The 21,614-nt window shown below is 36.2% G+C and overlaps 2 protein-coding genes and 1 long non-coding RNA gene across 4 annotated transcripts; all 3 read right to left on the bottom strand.

The window, feature by feature from the left end:
* Positions 1 to 38: 38 nt before the first annotated feature.
* LOC122147841 lies at positions 39 to 2,688 on the bottom strand. Its single transcript, XR_006161846.1, has 3 exons — positions 2,450 to 2,688; positions 375 to 486; positions 39 to 165 (listed from the first exon to the last, which is right to left on the bottom strand). It is a non-coding gene; the product is annotated as an uncharacterized LOC122147841 (long non-coding RNA).
* A 683-nt stretch (positions 2,689 to 3,371) lies between these two features.
* Positions 3,372 to 10,714, bottom strand: LOC109076982 (claudin-15-like). Of its 2 annotated transcripts, XM_019092628.2 has the most exons (6): positions 10,566 to 10,714; positions 8,488 to 8,721; positions 5,393 to 5,557; positions 5,238 to 5,319; positions 4,246 to 4,356; positions 3,372 to 4,156 (listed from the first exon to the last, which is right to left on the bottom strand). In XM_019092628.2, exons 2-6 carry the CDS (start codon positions 8,705 to 8,707, stop codon positions 4,066 to 4,068), a joined length of 669 nt encoding a protein of 222 aa, XP_018948173.2. In that variant the 5' UTR covers positions 8,708 to 8,721; positions 10,566 to 10,714; the 3' UTR covers positions 3,372 to 4,065. The 2 variants fall into 2 exon arrangements, with proteins under 2 accessions (XP_018948173.2, XP_042627768.1); XM_042771834.1 differs by lacking the exons at positions 8,488 to 8,721; positions 10,566 to 10,714 and adding an exon at positions 6,791 to 7,123.
* Positions 10,715 to 11,953: 1,239 nt separating this feature from the next.
* LOC109076985 (presenilins-associated rhomboid-like protein, mitochondrial) lies at positions 11,954 to 18,575 on the bottom strand. Its single transcript, XM_042771816.1, has 10 exons — positions 18,467 to 18,575; positions 15,751 to 15,952; positions 15,446 to 15,586; positions 15,329 to 15,377; positions 15,104 to 15,199; positions 13,875 to 14,024; positions 13,704 to 13,774; positions 13,519 to 13,620; positions 13,313 to 13,410; positions 11,954 to 12,443 (listed from the first exon to the last, which is right to left on the bottom strand). The coding sequence occupies exons 1-10, from the start codon at positions 18,565 to 18,567 to the stop codon at positions 12,329 to 12,331; spliced, it is 1,125 nt and encodes a 374-aa protein (XP_042627750.1). The 5' UTR covers positions 18,568 to 18,575; the 3' UTR covers positions 11,954 to 12,328.
* Between the last annotated feature and the right edge of the window lie 3,039 nt (positions 18,576 to 21,614).

The raw sequence follows: 21,614 nt of genomic DNA, 5'->3' as shown, positions 1-21,614 counted from the left end.
TTACAAAAGATATCACACATTCAGAGATCTAGATTACATGGTATAAAGTCTGTAAGTGTTCCCATGAGCACCTGAGGTCGTGTCTGTTCTGTTGCTCATATTTCTCGGTCTGGAGATGTTCAGAAAAAACAACCCGAAGATCAGACTTCTCTAACAGCCGGTTATCTGCAGACGGAGAGAAATTCATTTATTATCAGTTTGCAATCAATGCAATAACGTGTCAGCAACAAACAAACGTAAGTTAAAATAATTTATTATTAGTATTATTATTAATGACAATAATAAGTAAATCAATTCCAGCTCACATAACAATACCCTAACTAAATAAAAAAAAAACACAAATAAATAAGTTAATAAATGTGTGTGTGTCTTACACTGGTGTATGATCTCCTCAAAGGCCTGACGCTGAACTCTGTCTCTCTGCTTCAGCTGCTCCACGACGTGATGTTTCCACAAACACTCGACTCTACGGCCCGCCATCTCCTCCTGCACACACACACACAGAGACAGACACACACACACACACACACACACACACACACAGACACACACACACACACACACACAGAGAGACACACGCACACACACACAGAGACACACACACACACGCACAGAGACAGAGAGACACACGTACACACAGACACACAGACACACACACACACACACAGAGACAGAGACACACACGCACACACACACACACACAGAGACACACACACACACAGACAAAACGCACACACACACACGCAGAGACACACACAACAGACACAACGCACACACACACACATCACACCAGACACACACACACACACCACACACAGACAGAGACACACACGCACACACACACACAGAGACACACACAAACACAGACACACCGCCACACACAGACACACACAGAGACAGAGACGCACACACAGAGACACACACACACACACACAGAGACACACGCACACACACACAAAAACAGAGACCACACGCACACAGAGACACACCACACACATACACAGCCACACAAACACACACACACACACAGCACAGAACACACACGCACACACACACACACAGAGACACACGCACACACACAGAGACACACGCACACAGAGACACACGCACACACACACACGCACAGAGACAGAGACACACACACACCACACACACACACAGAGACAGACACACAGACGCACACACACAGAGACAGACACACACACAACGCACACACACACAGAGACACACGCACGCACACACACACACAGAGACACACACACCACACACGCACGCACACACAGACACACACAGACACACACACACACAGACACACACAGACACACACACACACAACACAGAGACAGGAGACGCACACACAGAGACACACACACACACACACACACACAGAGACACACACACACGGAGATACACGCACACAGAGAGAGACACACGCACACAGAGACACACACACACACACACACACACAGAGACACACACACCGTACACACACACAGAGACACACACACACACACACAGAGACACACACACACACACAGAGACACACGCACACACACACACAGAGACACACGCACACACACAGACACACACGCACACACACAGAGACACACGCACACAGAGACACACGCACACACACACACGCACAGAGACAGAGAGACACACGCACACACACACAGAGACAGAGACACACACACACACGCACAGAGACAGAGACACACACGCACACACACAGAGTTAGGTACACTGACACAGTTAATATTCCAGTGAACCAGTTTCCTAAAGCAAATACAATTAAGCAGGAGTAGAGTGTTTCTGAATTCAGAGCAGGTTCAGCTCGCGGGAAAAGAGGAACATCTGTCCCTCACACAGGAAGTGACTCGAGACCAGACACAGAAACAGACACACCGAAGACAGAGAATTACTCGAAACCATTCGAAAAAGCAGGTTAATGTCATTAACATCTGACAGCTCACGAATATACACTCAGAGTGTCAGAAATCACATCTATTTAATACATATTTGTACTAATGATCTTCCTGAATGTATCACACGTGATCAATAATAATCAATAACACGGTGTATATGACTCAGATCTGCCGTGTCATTCAAGCTCTGGGATGGAAATAAACCTGCCGTGATGCTGAATCACGTGTGCTGAAGACATCCAAGACACAAAAAACACGATTCAAACAGGTTAGATGGAAAATATCGGCGATAAAACCTGACAGATCTCAGACAGACAGATTAAACTGATCATTTGAGACAGTTACGTACAAGAAGACACCGAATAAACAGCACGAGGTGTGATCTGATTATAAATAGCGTCGTTATTAATGAACAATGTGTAGTTGTTGTGGTTTGTTGATATGTTAAAAGCGATTAATCAGATCTGCACCGGCTAATCGCTGCACTGGACTTTCACTTTCGAAAAACAGCAGGTTTACTTTACCTCACAGCATCCAAACGCGTCTCCGATAGTTTAGATGGACTCTTCTTGGTGCTAAAAATAATTATTCCGAGTAATAAGAGCCGAAACCGTGTCATAAGAGGTTTAATCGGATAGGTTTCATGCTAACCCACTCCGGACTGAAGGAGCGCGGGCGCCATGTTGGCTCAACCGACGTTTGTTTCCTGCTACGACGTCGCGTGAGTTCTACGTCACGACCGCGTGCTTCCTTCCCGCGTTTCCCCTTCCAAACTTCTTTAAATCACCCCCTAGGTTTATAGTATTTTAAGAATTATTTGAGACATATTTAAAAACTTTATCGAAAACAAAAAATAAAAAAGCTGGAATCCTGTTAGATTTATTTGATAATTATAATTATTATAAATTTTTTTTTCAACCCCGTCTTAATCTGTATATTAATACTGATAAAAATGAATGTTTTTTTTTTATTATTGTTTTTTTTTTAATAAACTTTAGCCCCTTTCAAAATTGATGTTGTTGAATGTAAATTGTATGCCAGTTTGTTCTGTAAAGTTGTTGTTTTTTTTTTGTTATGCTTAAAATTAAAATTGTATGCCAATTTTTTCTGTAAACTTGTATTTTTTCCCCTTCCAGACTTTATTTGAAGCCTTTAAGGATACGAGTTATAAAAGTATTGTTTTATGAAACTTTATAGTCATATGCAATTCAAGATCTACCCAAAAGGCTCGAGAGAACTACTATATGTTTATTTAAAGGGACAAAGTACACAGGTTTGTTGGCGAAAGGAAAGGCAGTTCAGCACACACTAACAGTTCTAGCTACGCCATTTTCAACGAAACAATACAGTCTCGAACACAATTAAAGATGAAGAAGAAAGAAACCTCAGAGGTTTGGCTGATAAATGCAGTAAAACATTAAAAAACACACAGTTTGCACAAATGCACAACTTCACAAAATTGTTTTATTCACAGAAACACTGACAAAACTAGCAATTTCAGAAAATAACGAGCTTTTCAAAACAGCAGACAATGTAACATTTAAAAAACATACTAAAATGATCCATACGTCTGACATAAAAGTATTAAAGCCAACATGAGATTTAAAGAGAAACAAATGTACAGAACTGATGTGATGCTGTAAAGCAGTGTTATTAGTTTGAATTTGTGAGTTTTAGTCATTTTGTTGTGTCACTTTTATTAGATTCTGTTCATTTTTAATCATTTTTTATTTCAGTTTTAGTTATTTTACTACATAAAGTTAAACTAAATGAAAAAGAAATATCTTTATTTCAGTTAAAGCTTATTTTATTCCATGTAACAAAAGTTTTTTCAAAGGTTTTGGTTTTAGTACAGAGTTAGAATTAGATACAGCATTAGTTCACTAGTGTAAAGTGAGTGTTTCATATCAGAATTGAGTCAAAGCTGAATGAAATGCAAACTGAACTGTCTTTTTATATGAGCTGGGGACGTTATTTTACGCTTTGATGCTAGATTATGACATAAGAGCTCGTTACGAAATCAACACTGATGAATCATGCAAAGTAAGTCAATTAAATAAGCTCAATTCGTTGACTTCTAAAATGCAAGTATACAAAAAAAAATACACACATCATGTACAAAAAAAGGCAAGCCAAACACTCAGACGTAAGCTTTGGAGACGCTGTTTTCTGACGGGGCTGATCTGTAGATCTTCTGCGGCTGTGAAGCGCTGTAGTTATAGTTGAGACTCCTGAGAAGCAGAGAGAGTAACAGAAGACGTGACTTGTGCTCGTCTCAGATGAGTTCTTATATCCGGCTCGGACGCAGGTGGAGACTTACCGTGTCTTGGCAGGTCTTGAGCTTTTAAAGGAAGTGCAGAGGATTGCTCCACCTAATATATCCAGAGCTGCTGCCGCCCATCCCAGATACAGACCGGCTCCCAGTTCATACCTCAAATATCAGCACACCAGCGTGTTTAGTCATATATAATGGCATTTACATCAGACTACAAGGTGCTTCATGTCCAAAAGTGTGCCTTAACCCTATAAAACCTTCTGTGTCATGTTTAATACACAAGTTTCTAAAGCCTCTAAATGATGACCGAGATTAAAACTTTGCTGAAAAAACACAATCTCCTGATTGATTTAGTTTTTTATCAAGTCAAAGCTCTTTTAGTGTAATTGTACAATATATATTGTGCTCCACGTGTCAAATCTGGACTGATTTTGATCAGAATAATATCTCCAGATGAACTCTTACTGGACTGAAGCAGCTCAGCTTTACTTGATTCTCCATCAATCATGTTTTAGAGTCTCAAATCTGATCCTCAGGATCTTTTGAGGAGCGTTTGTTTCCAGAAGCTTTACTTTCACTGTTCCTCAGCGGAGGAATGATCTTCACAAGCCTCCAGAAACATCTCACATCTTCTGAGGAGCCTTTATTTCTTCATCTCTCAATCACTGCATTATATGTTTGGATCATTTACATCTCATCGTATTATTGGAGATATAGAGCCACGACTGATATTTAGATCATTTTATGTCAGTATCTGCTCTACTGTTATAAAGTTCTCATCACAAGCATCAGCATTTCATCATATAAATGTCAGCATCTGCAGCAAATTGCATCTTTTTGCTCATTTTGAGTCTCTGAATAAAACTGAGCTGTTTTTCCTCCATATTCTCAGACTATATGAGCCATAAAAGCATGATGGATTAAACAAAAACAAACAAATGCACACTCTTTTTTTATATTTTGTCTGAAGGTTCAATAAACGCTTCAATTTCAAAACCTTATTATTTCATGTCTTTTTTTTATTGTCTTTTACTCACTTTGTTCCTCCGTAGAAAGGGTCATTAAACTCCTGAACGACTCGAGCGGCGTACCACGACACGGCTACCATAACACACACACCTGACGGAGAGAACAGGCAGAACATGTGAACATGCTCAGATCATTCAGTCCGAGTGTGTGTTATGATCCTGACCTGACAGGATGAACAAGACTCCGGCTGTGAGGCTGATCTTGCCCTTCGACTCCTCAGACGTGCTGCCCAGTTTAGTGCACTTGAGTCCCATCGCGGCCAGAATAACAGCCAGCAAACCCAGAATGAGAGCGATTATCATCAGAGCTCGACAGGCCTGGATGTATCCTGCAATACACACACAACATATACTCAACAATCACATCATAAACACACTCTATAAGCTTCAGTATATCTTTACAAATGACTAAGTGTGCATGTACAACGGTAGTATCAATAACGTCGTATCTGAACATTACCATGAGGGAAATATTATAGTATTCTCTCAGAAAAAAAGGTTCCCCTTTCAAAAGGTACCATTAAGATACAAATATGTACCATTTAGATGTTAATAAGGTACAAAAATGTCATATTTCACCCCAAAAGCAAAAGAAAAAAATATTATTTACAATTAATTCCATAATTAATTATATTTTGCATGAAAATGAAGCATGTTCTTGAGACCATTATGATTATTTAAATTATGTTAAATAATTTTCAATTTATTATTACCTTTCAATTATTCTGATTTATGTTAATATGTTATCGTTGTAAACTTAATTTTTTTATTATGCAAAATTTTTTACATTTTTCTTTGATTTTGAAAAACACTACCGTTCAAAAGTTTGGGGTCAGAAATTAATATTTTTATTCAGTGAGGATGCATTAAATCGATCAAAAGTGACAGTAAGGCATTTCTAATGTTACAAAAAGATTTCAAATTCAAATAAATGCTGTTCTTTTGAACTTTCTATTCATCTCTGAATGAACGGCACAACTGTTTTGAACATTGATAATAATCAGAAATGTTTCTTGAGGAGCAAATCATCATATTAGAATGATTTCTGAAGATCATGTGACACTGAAGACTGGAGTAATGATGCTGAAAATTCAGCTGCGCATCACAGAAATAAATTACACTTTAATATAGATTCACATAGAAAACAGTTATTTTAAATTGTAATAATATTTCACATTTTCTACTGTATTTTTGATCAAATAAATCCAGCCTTGCTGAGCAGAAGATACTTTTTTTTTCAAAAAGATTACAAATCTCACTCAAAACTAATAAATGATATAAGTTCAAGTGATATGGTATGATGCAGTACTACAGTAAATATCAAAAGCAAAACAAATACATTTTTTTTATTTAAATTTAAGATAAATTTTACTAAATTAAATATTTATGTCATGGTAATATTTATAAATAAAATTAATATTAAATATAATTTTTTCATTGTACATTTTTTTAAATATTGTCAACTATGTAGAAAACTGACAAATCACGTGACCTCTAGTTAGTGTGTGTGTGTGTGTGTGTTTGTGTGTGTGTGTGTGTGTGTGTGTGTGCGTGTGTGTTACCAGCCAGAGAAAGCATGGACTCAAACTGCTTGCAGTTTGTGACGCCGGTGCTTCCCTCGGCACACGACTGCCACAGGTTCTGATAGTACCACACCGACGTGATCACCTGATCCGAAAACGTCGACGTGCGCCACGAATCATTCACCAACGACACGAAGGAGAGCAGCCAGCCTCCCAAACACATCAAGAACCCCAGCATCTGAACCCCAGTCGACATGATCGACTAACACAGCTCAAATCCACACAATATCCAAGAAAACACTGTTATGAATCCACAGCTCCACCGGCAGACAGACTCCCCACGACCCGAGCGCCGAACCAGGATGAGATGTGTTTCAGTCGACATGATCGACTATGACTGTGTCACTGTGTTATAGATTCAAGAGTCATAAAACCATAAACTCTGCTCCCTCCTTTATGACTTTAGCTAGATAACACCGTGGAAGTCAATACAGGAAGTGTCATGTGACTTAAGAGAGAAAGGTTTGAGTGTGACCTCTATAATAGAAGGCCTTGACCTTTAATGAGGTCAAACTGGGGTCGCGGTGTGTGTGTGTGTGTCTTTAAGAACGGGAGGGTCAAACTAAATAAACTGTGACCGTTTGATTCTAAATGAACTAGATTTTGTCTTTGCCTGAACACATTTTATATAAATCTTACACAGTAGATGAAATATCATATTTAACTAGAAAAGAAAGGTTTATGAGTTTGTGATGAACTTTGAATGATGGCTTAACAAAGTCTCGTCTGAAAGATTAATACGTTTTGAAACCAGATCAGTTTGTACTTCATTTTTTTCATATGTAAGTGTTATTTTTGTATTATGTATATACTATTGTTATTTTAGTATCATTGATATACCATTCTAGCTTTTGTTAAAATTTAGAATTTTGTTACAGTTTAGTATTTTTTTTTTTTTTGGAAAATATGTCTTTATAGTTTTTCATATTCTTTATGTATGACTTTTAGTTCATTTAATTTGAGTAATTTTAGTTATTTGAAGAAAAACCCAACAAAAATGAGAAATGTTGCTTTGGCAACTAATTCAAAGAAAGTAAGATATTTTATTTTTTTGTAATGCTTTAGTTTAGTTTTGTTTAACTATAATCCTGATTATAATATGCATTAATATTTTGAATGATTTTTATATTTTCAATTTTCATTTTAGTTTAAGTTTTAGTAATTTTGTTAAATTGCTTTTATATTTTTTTTTTAGTTTTTTAAAACACATTTATTTATCATATTTCAGTTTTATTATTTTAATACTTGAACATTAACTTATGTATTTCATGACACCATTTTTATTTTTTATTTTTTTTAATTTTATTTTAACTTTGATTTAATTAATGAAAACCTTTTTAGCTTCAAGTAATTTTTATTTATTTAAATCTACTTCCTGTAATTCAAATTTCAGTTCAAATTTAACACATAAATGGAAAATAATTAAATTTTTAAATTCTGAATTCTGCCCAAGAGTGAAACTGCAGTCAGGGTACATTTGAAACACATCTGGAGAAAAACTGCAGTGTAAAAATTCTGGAGTAAAGGTGTGTGTGAGGGTTTTATGAGTTTTTATGACTAGTATAACCTTGTTTTGTCACAGGATTGAGCCTCAGAGATCCAGTAAAACCGTGATGATACTGTATCACTGAAACCAACATGCATTATGACGTAATGTGAGCGAAGGTGTGTCTCACCTGGAAGGCCCAGAACGGTCTTGAATCTCTGGCAGTGTATGGCTCCGAGCGAGTTAGACGCACACGACAGCCACAGGCCTTCAAACCGAGAGCTGGCCGTCACCACTGCCTCCCCGTGACTGGCTTTCCTCCACACGGCTGAGTTTGTGGAGCTGGACTCCAAACACCAGCCAACGATTCCCAGAAACATTCCCATCAGCTGAAACACCATCGACGCCATCCTGAACGAGCAGACTATGCACAAACAAGCTCAGTTCGGACAGACAAACATGTTGTGGTCTTCACCAAAATAAGATGGATCATACAAAATGCATGTTATTTTTTTATTTACTACTGTCCTGAATAAGATATTTTACATAAAAGTTGTTTATACTAAAGGTTCAAAAGGTCATTGATGCTCCAGAAGGAAACCTGATGCATTAAGAGCCAGGGGGTGAAAACTTTTGAATAGGATAAAGATGTGTACATTTTTCTCATTTTGTTCATATATCATATCGCCCTTTAGAAGTTATAGTTAAATGTTTCCCGGAAGACAAAATAAGTAAAACTTACCCTGTTGTTCAAATTTCAAAGTGTGTTTGAACTTATTTTGGCAAAATATTTAACATTTTGCAGATTCTGCAAGGTTTATGCAAACTTTTGACCACAACTGTTGATTTTTTTATTGGATTTAATAATTTTTTTTTTTTTGAAGCACCAGAACACAAATAGAACTAGAAAAGAAGGCCGAAAAACTCTATTTGTAAAGCTTTGTAACCCAAGACACCACAGGTAAAAATGGTAAAAGTTTAAACTAACAGAAATCACCACACTTTCACAGATGATTCATCACGGAACATTACGACAACACATTTTGTATTATAAGATATTATAACGTTTCTGAAAAATATGCAAATAAGCAAATTTTCTAATTAAAAAAAAAATGCATTTATTTGCATGTTTCCTGAAAACGAATCTATTCATTGGATAAAGCCAGGTTCAAAATTCAGATTTTGTGGATATTTTAGAGTTAAAGGCTTTTGGATTTCTTTTTTTTTTAATCGCTCCATAAATCAGAATATACTGTCAACAGACAGAAAATGTTAGGAATGAAATGATGTATAAATCAGTCATTTATGAACAAACCCCTCTATAAAAACCTTCAGAATATAGATAGGAATAAAACTTCTAAGTTTGGTGTATTTTGGTGCATGCAGTGGTTTCGCATTAACTGTAGTACTGCCTTCAATTGTGATAAACATCTATCACCATTTAGATATCATCCTAACACATCACAATTCTGTGAAATATCTTCAACGTTGGTTTTTAAACTGGAAAAAATAAACACTTTCTCAATAATAACATCCAGGGTTTCAATACCCTTCTAAGTTTAATAAAGAACCATAAATCTCTTGCAAAAAACTAGGTTCTTCAGGCAGATGTGATTCTAAATGTAAATATTAATATCATTAAAGATCATTCAAGCATTTCTAGAGTGCAGACGTGTTCTATTCATGATTGATCAGACATTGGACTTCAAACTCTTGTGAAGAAAAATCAAATCATGTGGTGATTAATTTATTAATTCATCTATCTAGTAATATATAGAAAGGCTATTAAAATCTCACTCATAATAACGAATAAAGCCATTTAAGAACCAATATTATTTTATAATATCATTGAGATTTTTATTCACATTTCGAATACATTTTTATGTTTGTTTTCATTTTAATTTTTGGATAAGTTTTAGTAATTTTCTTGTGATTTTGACATTTAAAGAAAAAATTATCCACTTTTATTGCAGTTTAAGTTATTGCATCAGGTTAAACTAAATGAATTTTTTAAATATTTTATTTCAGGTAACAAAGGTTTTTATGGTTTTAATATTATTTTAGTTTACTATTTAACTACAATTAGAACACAGAAGATACACTGATGTGAAGACTAAAAACATATTAGCAACATATTAGGGCATTGATTAACAAGTGAAGTTAACATGGACTGCTTCAGCATAATTCAGTTTGACCTCAGTTTAAACCTAAAGTACATTCATAACTTCTACTGATCATTATCTTGATGAAAATGAATATTATACGCACCTGTGTGGCTCCCGGTGGACTATGACCTAATAATGAAGAATAATTTGAAGTTTCCTCTGAAATTGTGACTTGTGAACAGGGTTTTCAGTCTATTTGAAAGACAGGCGAGTGTCACTGTGTTAATATTGGCTTTAGGTCAATAACCCTGAAAAATCAAACCCTCTTCAAAACAGAAAAAGGGGACAAAGAGAGAGAGAGAGAGAGATGGACAGATGGCCTTCTTTCCAGATGAGACTCATCTCTTGATTCAGGGTCATCTGAGTGTTTCACACACTTCACACGACACGGATTACAGCATTATCAACCGCAAGCAAACACAAACTGAGGCTTTATTCCACTCAAGTGCTTAAAAATGCATTTAGAAACGTATACTACTTTTTAAAAGTTTGGGGTGTTTTTGAAAGAAGTCTCTTCTGCTCACCAAGACCGAAACCTAAGTTAAAAAAAATAAATATTATTACAATTTAAAACAGCTGTTTTCTGTGTGAATCTCTGTTAAACTGTAATTTATTTCTGTGATGTGCAGCTGTATTTTCAGCATCATTACTGCAGTCTTCAGTGTCACATGATCTTCAGAAATCATTCTAATATGATGATTTGCTGCTCAAGAAACATTTCTGATTATTATCAATGTTAAAAACAGCTGTGCCGCACGATATTTTTGTGGAAACCAGATTTTTATGATCGTTTGCTGCATATAAAGTTCTAAAGAATAACATTTTTGTAACAAATGTCATTACAGTCACTTTTCATCAATTTGTAATGTATCCTTGTTGAAAAGTATTAATTTCTTTCACAAAAGAAAAGAAAAAATCTTACTGACCACAAACCTTTGAACGTTTAATCGGACCTTTATACAAAAGGAAATGAGCCAATTTGTCAACAAAAGCCTAATATACTTACATTAGGCTTCACTTTATTTTTGCTAAATATATTGGTTTCTTTTGAATTTTGGGAAAAAATATGACCTGGACATTTCTCCATGAAACCCAAACTGTGTAATTAATTAAACAAAAACCAGATGATGACAAAACGTGTGTGACTCAGAATGATGCGATGGAAGCTAACGAGTGATAACTGGGAAACAGGAAGAGACGAGCGATACAGTGACTTCATGAAAACATGAGGAAGTGAAAAACAGACTCATTGTTCAAGAGCCATTATGATACCATGACTGTTACTGAACTTTGGTCGATCTGAGAAAACAACACTGAAATGGTTTCTATACTGACGTATAGCGCAGGTGTGTGTGTGTGTGTGTTATAGATGGTTAATCATTCACATTTAACAAGGACCAAAGTCTCGTCTGAAACTTAGAAAATAAACAATGCAAGCAGAACATATTACACGCAATTATAGGAAATAAAACAAAAGCTGACACCTGATCATTCCTAACAACAGATTTGTAAATAATTTTATTTTTCAAAATGACAGTCACGGACTATTTTAAACATTTAAGTTTCTGTACACTGTGTCAAATGTCACTGAAAACGTATAGCGACCTTAAAACTGTGTGCTGAAGCTCCGCCCCTTTAGATGCATTTCTAGCCAAGAGGGCGGAGCTACTTGGACTCAAATTTAAAATCGGAGGCGGAGCATAATGACATCACAGTAGTACCACTGTTACTCACTGAACTCTCTCACAGAATAATCAACACAATATGAGCTTCGAGTGCATGAATATCTCAATCTGTGTCCATTTCTCAATCTTGTTTTTTTTTTCTCCATGTCACCTGCTCAGCGTTTACTCATAATGCATGGCTCTACATCGAGCCGTTGCCACCAGCGCCCGGTCCTCTCGTTCTGAAGTCATGCCACATCTTCACCAGCGGCTCTCTGTTCTTCCATATGAGCTCGTGACCGTAAATTATGTACCAGCTAGAGGAAGAAAGAGAGAGAACTATTCACACATTAAGCACAGAGAGAGTGAATGCTTGTCTTTGCATGTTTACAGCTGGAATAAGATCCATTAAGAGGTCAACCGAGACACATAACCATTCACACTTGCTGCTAAAAATGCATCTCAGATATATCCCATTTCAAGGCAAGGGTCCCTGATTTATTATATTTAACTAAAATTAATACCATAAAAAATATATTTTAGTTAACTTCAATAAAATAAACATCAACTGAAATAAAATATAATTGAAATTTATTATAATATGCAACATTTCTCTCTCTCTCTCTTTTTTTTTTTTTTTTACTTTTTTTAAGTTTAGCTTTAAATACTAAACAAAATAAACTAAAAAGAATGAATGAAATTTAATTAAGACTATATAGACATATTTAAAAAAAGGATAAACACACAACATGATTACTAAAACTTTAACTAAAATTAAAGTGAAAACAGAAAATTGAAAAATAATATTAAATATCATAAATATTAACTATATATATTCATGTATATATAATATATTATATCATGATACTTTTGTCATTTTTATTATTTTTTGTTTGTTTTTTAATATTTCTATTTAGCTTTTTTTTTTTTTTTTTTTTTTAAGTTTTAGTGATTTTACTACTTCATCTTAAACTTTTTTTTAGTTAGTTGCCAAGGCAACATATCTAATTTTCACTTCAGTTTTTTTTTTTTTTTTTTAGGTTTTTCATCTAATGTTAAAATTTAATTTTCGCTTTAATTCTTTTAACAAAAAACATAATTAATAGTTCTAGTTAACAATAACTTTACTTTCTCCTTTCAGCTAGACAGATGTAAATATAAGTGAAAGCAGAGACATGTTACTCACATGCCGAATAAAGCTCCGCCTAAATGAGCAGCGTGATCGAAAAAACGCCATCCCAGAATCAAGCCTGTGGTATCCAAGGCGACAATGGCCTTAAGAGCCTATTGGCAGGAGAAGATCATGAGAATGTGGCCATCATTGCTAAACAAAAACTCTCTCTTACACACACTTACATACACACACTTACACACACACACACACAGACTCACGTTTCCGGCGGTGAAGGTGTACATGGGGAGGAAGATGATGGCCAGTTTGGCTTCAGGCATTTTGGTGCAAACAGCTGCTAGGACAGTCATAATGGCCCCTGACTGACACAACACAACAATCTGTTTAAGACATTCACATGAACACTGATAAAAACCTGAAATGTTTAATCTGAAAACACACTCACCGCCCCCAGTGATGGACCAAACCGACCCATCGCTGTTTTACTCACATAACTGACAAACGTAGAAATCACACCTGAGAACATGGGCACAGAAAGATGAAATCCAAATACACAGATGAATTTATAGGAAGTAGGATGATTTTGGAAATCTGAAAACTCGTAAATGATACAGACCTGCGGAGAGGTAGAGCGCCATGAACTGCTCTTTGCCCATCATGTTGACGATGCTCGAAGAGAAACTCCACAGCACGTACATGTTGGCAGCCATGTGAAAGAGAGAATAGTGACTGAACGTGGACAGCAGCATGGGCCAACACAGAGACTCTGAAATCAGATCACAATCCAGATTAAATTACTGCATAAACTAGATCACAATCCAGATTAAATTACTGCATAAACTAGATCACGATCCAGATTAAATTACTGCATATACTAGATCAGAATTCAGATTAAATCACTGCATAAACAAGATCAGAATTCAGATTAAATTACTGTGCAAATCAGATCACAATCCAGATTAAATTACTGCATAAACCAGAACACAATCCAGATTAAATTACTCCATAAACCACAACACAACCCAGATTAAATTACTGCATAAACAAGAGCATAATCCAGATTAAATTACTGCATAACAACCAGAAACACAATCCAGATTAAATTACTCCATAACCACAACACAAACCAGATTAAATTACTGCATAAACAAGATCAGAATCCAGATTAAATTACTGCATAAACAAGATCAGAATCCAGATTAAATTACTGCATAAACCAGAACGCAATCCAGATTAAATTACTGCATAAACAAGATCAGAATCCAGATTAAATTACTCCATAATCCAGAACACAAACCAGATTAAAGTACTCCATAAACCAGAACACAATTCAGATTAAATTACTGCATAAACCACAACACAAACCAGATTAAATTACTGCATAAACCAGATTGCAATCCAGATTATATAACAGTGCAAACCAGATCAAAATGCAGACTAAATTCCTGCATAAACCAGATCAGAATCTAGATTAAATCTAATGGCAACTGTCATGATGATGCCATCAAAACCTCTTACTATTTATATACTATCACTGTATTTATTAATATTTTGATTTAGCTTGTTATATTTTTCATTTCAATTGTAAGTAATTTTGCTATGTGCTTTTGTAATTTTTATTAGTTGTTTTTCTATTATATTTAATTTCTATTTAATATTTCTATTTAGTTTAGTTATTTCCTGTTAATAATTTTAATCCTTCAATTTAACATGCTAGTCTTTACAATAAAATGTAAATCAGACTTTAATCCTAATCAATCCTACACAAAATTCCTAATTTTGAGGCGACGTAAACAAGAGTCAGATGCAGCACATTATTAAAGCCAAACGGATGAGTGGACTCACTGGAGGAGGGGTTAGATGTGAAGTACTTGACCATGGTGCGCTGCAGAGAAGGAACTCTCCAACAACAAAACACCAACGCGTTCGCTGCAATGATGCCTGGCAGAGAGAGATTTGTTCAGAGGCAACAGTGCACACTGCAGCATCTGTTTACTTAATAAAATTACATTAAATACATAGTCTCCACAATCTATACTGCTCATCTGTGTCCGTGTCATTCAGACTAACCTGTGACTGTTTTCTGTCCATCACTTAAACTGTTCCACCACTGGTTCACCTGCAGAACAACATACGTCTATTAAACACCAATCGAAAAACATAAATGTCCAATAAACGGACACACACCTGCTTGCCCAAACCCGCTTGTTTCTGAGGCCGTTTTTTCTCCAACCAATCCGCTTTGACATCATCAAAGTAACTCTGTACTCTTGATTTCAGACTTTCGTACTGCCATATCGCCGCTCCGCCGAACGAGCAACCTGTAAACTGAGCTGGAGTTACTACGATATTCTAAAAGATCATAATCCACACACATATTGGACCTTATTCTTGTAATACAGATATTTTAATTGTCTCACCGAACTGAACAGTTAAAGTATAATGACAAAATGTTTATGCACATTTCATGAGGCTCAGTTAAATTTACCTACCCCTATAGTGAAGACCAATGGTTTGACCAGTCTGCCAAATGACCTGGCGGGAATGCGTGGGGTGGGCGGGTCTGGAGCAGGAGCCTCGCCCTTCTTGTGGAGGATTTCAGTTTGCTCCGCCTCTTCTGCCACACCCTTCTTTGGCTCCACCCTCTTTGCTACTTTGCGGAAGCCACACCTCTGCTGTGTCTGCAGAGTGAATCTATTTGGAGCAAAACCATGATAAAATATTGCATTTATATCGATTTTTCAATGGATGGGATGAGGAAAAAATAAAAACAGTTAACCAAAAATGTTATCTTAATTTATAAAGACTTGTTTGATAAAATTAACCTTGAGAGAACTTATAAACAATATATTTAATACATTTATTTTATATAATATAATGTGGGAGGGACTTGATTTGACTGGATCATTCAATGTATAATATAAGATGTAATGTTTAATATATAATAATAACAACATCGCCTGCAGGGCCTTGGTTACATTATTAGGGGTTCAAGAGCGTAGCGCTGAAACCTTGCTGTAATCGTTAGAATGGCCAAGGATCAGTAATCTCCACCTAAAACTGGTCAAGCAGACCAAACCGTAAGTCGTAGAGACTTGAAACTTGGACGGATGGTAGTACTCACACCATCTACAACGTTACCAAGGCTCGTCCCAATCGGCCTGAAGGGGGCGCTACAGCGATCAAAAGTACAAAATCACTCATAACTCCTAAACCGTTATTCGCAGGCTCAAGTGCCTCATGTCGCTGGAATTTTTGGAAAAATCTACTTTTTGCGAACTAGTCCTAGGTTTTTCGCCCGATCGGACCAAACCAGTGCAGGAAGATTCTCTCGAGACTGAATATCAATATCACTCCTGTGATTAGTAGTATATCTCCAGCACGTGCGTTCAGATCAGGATTGCCCGGTTTTCCAAACAAAACCTGCCCAATTGCTTCTCAAAACTAGTCCAATCCCGTTTCGTTCCGGGCAATAAAAATACACGTTTTGGCAGGGTTTCCTTGGTAATATTCACAACTTTAGGGGCTAAATATCACGTTATTGGTATTGGGGTCGTTTCAACCTGCGAACATGGAAAACAACCACAGACTACAGCTCTGTGTAGTAAATGCCACTCCACCTGAACCAGTGTTGCCAAGTCTGCGGTTGTTTTTCATGTTCGCGGGTTGAAGCGACCCCAATACCAATAACGTGATATTTAGCCCCTAAAATGCGAATTTTACCAAGGCAACCCTGCCAAAAAACGTATATTTTAACCCCGGGATGCAATTTTTATCGGGGAACCTCCTAGGAACGTGATTGGGCTAGTTTTGGACTAGTTTTGAGAAGCAACTGGGCAGGATTTGTTGTGAAAACCTGGCAACCCTGATCTGAACGCACGTGCTGGAGATATACTACTAATCACAGGAGCGCCTTTCACTGAGGAGATGCGCATGAAAATCGCATTCGATTTTTTTGCACAGCCCTAGTAAGAGCTCAATCTGAGGTCACATGAAAAAAAATGGCCGAGCTTGCCACATGGTGGCGCTATAAGAGGGAAAAAACATTAAAATGGCTGTAACTACACAACCATTCATCTGATCAACATGGAAATTGGTATTCAGTGTCTTTGTCCAAAGTGCTACAGGTGTCCTTAACAATTTTACGACTTAACGACCATTTGCGTATCTCAAAAAACATGGCCGCCATTGGCCAATGGAGTTTGAGCACCTATTAGAAAAGGTTAACGAGGTCGATCGGAACGAAACTTAGTGGGAACGTTTGACTCTTAAAGGTCTGTGAGAAATTTGAAAGAAATCAGCCACTGGGGGGGTGCTTGAAATATGTTTATGGCATTTTTCAAGCACGTAAATGATTGTAAATACTTAATACTACGACTTTGCCTCTAGAACCACTGCTGTCAATCAAATCTCTGTTAAATAATTGAGAATATATAAAAAAATACTTTTGCGAACTAGTCCTGGGCTTTTCACGCAATCTCGAGAAAAAAAAAACACTGCAGTACAATTCTCTGGAGTCTCTAGGACAATAATTATCAAACAAATGTTGAACTTTACCATTTGGGTAACTATAACAGGGTCGTTTAGGGAAAAGGGGCGTGGCCAAATGCACCCAAAAGTCTATAAATCCTAAACGGAAACTCAAAAGTTAACAAAACTAGGTGAGCACATGCAAAAAGTGATTCTTAACAAGCATGCAAAGTTTCATTGAAACTGGACCACAGCTAGTGATATAACATTTATCATAACAATAAAAAAAACGTCATATTTCAATGGCAAATTAACAAAAATGCATTTTAAATCATTGATTTAGGAGGTTACAGGCTGGCTATATAATATAAAACGTCTTTTTTCATATGTGCTTAAATGCCTTGAAGCGCTCGAACCCCGAGGATTATTAGAAAAGTTGTTTCTGCAACAAATTATTACATTTTGCCAAAGTTATTACTCATATTTTTTATTTATTACAATACATAAGGTCCATTCTTATTTCTAGCTCTGCTTAAATCATGTTTACATCTACAAATGCTTTACAATAGAACGCTTTTATAAGCGAAGAGTTGATCATTATCGTTATGTCTCTAATGACATTCATTCTGTTCAGATATGTGAACACTTTAAAGCTGAAGCTTTAATGTCTGAGCTGATTAAAGCCACTGAAGCTGCTGTGAGGGGCGTGAGGCGCTCAGTCAGAGGACTGTCTGTTACCTGTTGGTCAGGTAGTGTGTGCTGCTTATGTCCTCTGAAACCCATCTGAACACTGAAGCCCTCAACGCCATCATCACTGCTGCGACGCCACTGCTGCTCATGCAGCGGCTGCTTCGCTTCCGGCTCAGAGCGCGCGCGCACAGCTCCCTGCTGGAGGGGGACGCGCCCTGCACTGACAGAGACCTATTTTAAAATAAAAGAAACCGTTCACTTTAAATCTAATCATATAAATTTACAATCAAGATTTAAAATTTTACAAAGTTTATAAAAATCACGTTTTTGATTTATTTGCAAGCTTACATATTTGTTATTTTTTTATTAATCTGTTAATTGGGTAAGCTTTGATCGTTTTGATTTTGTTTTTATTAATTTAGTCAGAGTTATATAACTAACTAATTAATTTATTTGCACGTTTGCACATTTGTTTATTTTATTAATTCATTTATTTCACTCATTTGCAGCACAGCTGAATTTAATTATTTATTATTTTTATTGATTTTAATATATTTTGCTTGTTTTTTTGTTTATTAAATAACTTATTTTATTTGCAGCTTGGCTGATTTGTTTATTTTTTTGGAAGAGTTTGTATATTTATTCATTAAATTATTTATCTGCATGCTTTCACATTTCTTTATTTTTATTAATTTTGTTTATTAATTAGTAGTAAGTTGTTTTTATTTTTTTTTATTATTATTTGTTTTGGTTTATTTATAAATTGATTTTATTTATTATTAAGTTTGCGATTTTTTTAAAATTCATTTAATTAGGCTATGTGGCAGAGTTTTCACATTTGTTTTTTTTATTATATTTTTATAATTGTATTAATTTCTATTTGTGTTCGAGGTAATTAATTTATGTGCATGCTTGCACAGTTGTTTATTTCACTCATTTATTATTGTATGCACGTTCTGCGCTTTTGATCTCTTAAATGCAATTGTGTTTATTTTACGATTTTTTTAGTTTATCTATCAATGTAATTATTTCTATATTTGTTGCGAATTTGTTCATTTTTTTTATTCATTAATTATGTGGCAGAGTATTGACATTATTTTTAATATTTTTAATTGTATTAATCCTTGAGTTTATTTACAATGCTTGCATATTTGTTTATTTTACTCATTTTATTATTGTATAAGGTTTTGCACTGGTTTTTAAAATGTTATTTGTATTATGTTTATTATTATTTTTTTTAATTAAAAGGTCTAAGTGTAGCAGGTTCTTTCATTTTGCATTCTTCATTTGCCTTAACGTTTTCTGTGAGTTTCAGGTTTCAAGATTTGTGGATAGTACTATTTTACATCTTTATGGCACAAGAGGCCGGTGTTCCAAACCGGTGCATCAAATACGCCAACAAAAACAATCTTCGTCTGTCTGCAGGTGGGCCGTTTTTCATATTTGATGCTTCTACAAGTTCAACCCTGGCTCAGCAGATGCGGTCTGTCCACACGTGTCTCTCCTCGCGAACTAAAGAAAAGCGCCCCTGCGTGCGGTCCCGGCCAGCTGGCGGGTCCAGCGTGCAGCAGCATCACAGTACAGCGCCTGCGCTCCGCTTGCTTTCACGGTTCCACGAGATCTCCTTCCGTCGCGGACATGGCGGCGACGGCGCTCGTACCGCCGGGCTGAATTCAAGCTGGACAAACAGCCCCAGTACGCCACCCCGAGCACAACACCAAAGCAAACGCTCGCCCCCGCATCTTCCCCCGAACCTGGACTTCAGGTTTTCCGGAACCTCGGATCACAAGCAGCAGCAACGCAGGCACATGCATGCCATGCATCTGAAAGGGAAGTGCGCTTTTGCGCCATTTAGTGCGTTTTTGACTGCGCGTTCATGCGTTCTGTTTGTGCTTTGTCAAGCGCTTCGGTCTGGGTGTGTTTGCAGCTTCAACACCCTCAACTCGGGTTTGCACTGTTATTCAGGATGCTTTATGTGCATGACCGCTGACAAGTCCAGGGTAATCTGGCAATTGCTGTTACAGTAAAGCAACAAAAATTATATTCTTGCCATTATTTTACTGCCATCATTTACTCATGGCTGTATGACTTTCTGTAATCACTGGAAAACAGGGAAATGCACCAATTTCCAAGCCTCTCTGTAGCTCCATTCATGTGAAAGTGGAAGGAGTCAGTAAGCTCCCAGAAAGAGCAAAAATGCACTTTTGAAGCCATTAAAAGAAACATTCAACTTAAAGCTGATACATTTTCTCCTTAAATGGCAGGTAGCTTGCTTTCATTTGATTAGCGGAAGGCTCACAACCATTTGTTCCTATTTGCGACTACCGTCGGCTTCAAGACGTAAGCTTACGAGACCATCAAAAAGCAAATTGAAACGAGCCCTAAGAATAAAGAATAGAATGAAAATGAAAAAATGATTTCAAATATGATAAATGATTAAAAACGTAAACAAAATCACAAACATGCAAATAAATAATTAGATAAATAAGTTGATAACAAACGGGCCAAACACTGAATAACATATAAGCAAACCTGCACACCCCTAAATAATTATGAATAAAATAAAAATAATAAAAAAATGTGAATGACCCAAAATAAGATGCATAATAAATGTAAAATAAAACATATAAAAATAATTAATGCGCACAACCCGGCCAAAAATATGAACACACATTAATAAAAAATAAAATAAATAAATAAACAAGCTTAAGCATGCAAAATAAACACAAGCACTCGAATGTTGTTTATTTGAATACCTCGGATAGTGTTGAATCGACGTATGAACCATATCATATATATATATAAAAAAAGACCAACTTTTTAAGGGCCCCGTAAGGGGGAACCCCAAATATAGCGGCCTGCTGACTGACCTGTGTTCATACTGATATATGACTAAGAAATATGCATTCACCATTTAAGTTCAATAATTGTTTATGTTACAAAACTCTATCCAAATGCCCATGAAAAAAGTTGTATAGCAGTTCAAATACAGAAATCTTGATATAAAAATGCGTTGCTGAATTATTGCGTTTGTTAAACAGTTATAAATGTGTAACCAAGACCGCAGCAGGATACTAGTGGCACCGCAATTAGTGGTGGCTCGTTAGATAGAAAAGAGCATCTGCTGCATTGAAAAAATAGCTCATAAAAGCGGTGAATTTATTCCTTAAAGAGTTAAAATTCGCTCCGAGTCGAC

This window comes from Cyprinus carpio, chromosome A15 (genome assembly GCF_018340385.1).
Source record: "Cyprinus carpio isolate SPL01 chromosome A15, ASM1834038v1, whole genome shotgun sequence".
NCBI classification, from domain to species: Eukaryota; Metazoa; Chordata; class Actinopteri; order Cypriniformes; family Cyprinidae; genus Cyprinus; species Cyprinus carpio.
The sequence above is the reverse complement of the archived record's forward strand: the minus strand, read 5'-3'. Positions and strand labels throughout refer to the sequence as shown.

What these genes read in the sequence shown, in the direction of transcription:
- LOC109076985 (XM_042771816.1), bottom strand. Translation starts at nt 18,567, where the DNA reads ATGAGCAGCAGTGGCGTCGCAGCAGTGATGATGGCGTTGAGGGCTTCA. An exon ending in CATTGGTCTTCACTATAGGG is followed by an intron (nt 15,587 to 15,750) that starts GTAGGTAAATTT and finishes ACTCCAGCTCAG; the next exon opens with TTTACAGGTTGCTCGTTCGG. An exon ending in TTGGTCCATCACTGGGGGCG is followed by an intron (nt 13,621 to 13,703) that starts GTGAGTGTGTTT and finishes GTGTTGTGTCAG; the next exon opens with TCAGGGGCCATTATGACTGT.
- LOC109076982 (XM_019092628.2), bottom strand. Translation starts at nt 8,707, where the DNA reads ATGGCGTCGATGGTGTTTCAGCTGATGGGAATGTTTCTGGGAATCGTT. An exon ending in GACCGTTCTGGGCCTTCCAG is followed by an intron (nt 5,558 to 8,487) that starts GTGAGACACACC and finishes TGTGTATTGCAG; the next exon opens with GATACATCCAGGCCTGTCGA. An exon ending in TCAAGACCTGCCAAGACACG is followed by an intron (nt 4,157 to 4,245) that starts GTAAGTCTCCAC and finishes TCTGCTTCTCAG; the next exon opens with GAGTCTCAACTATAACTACA.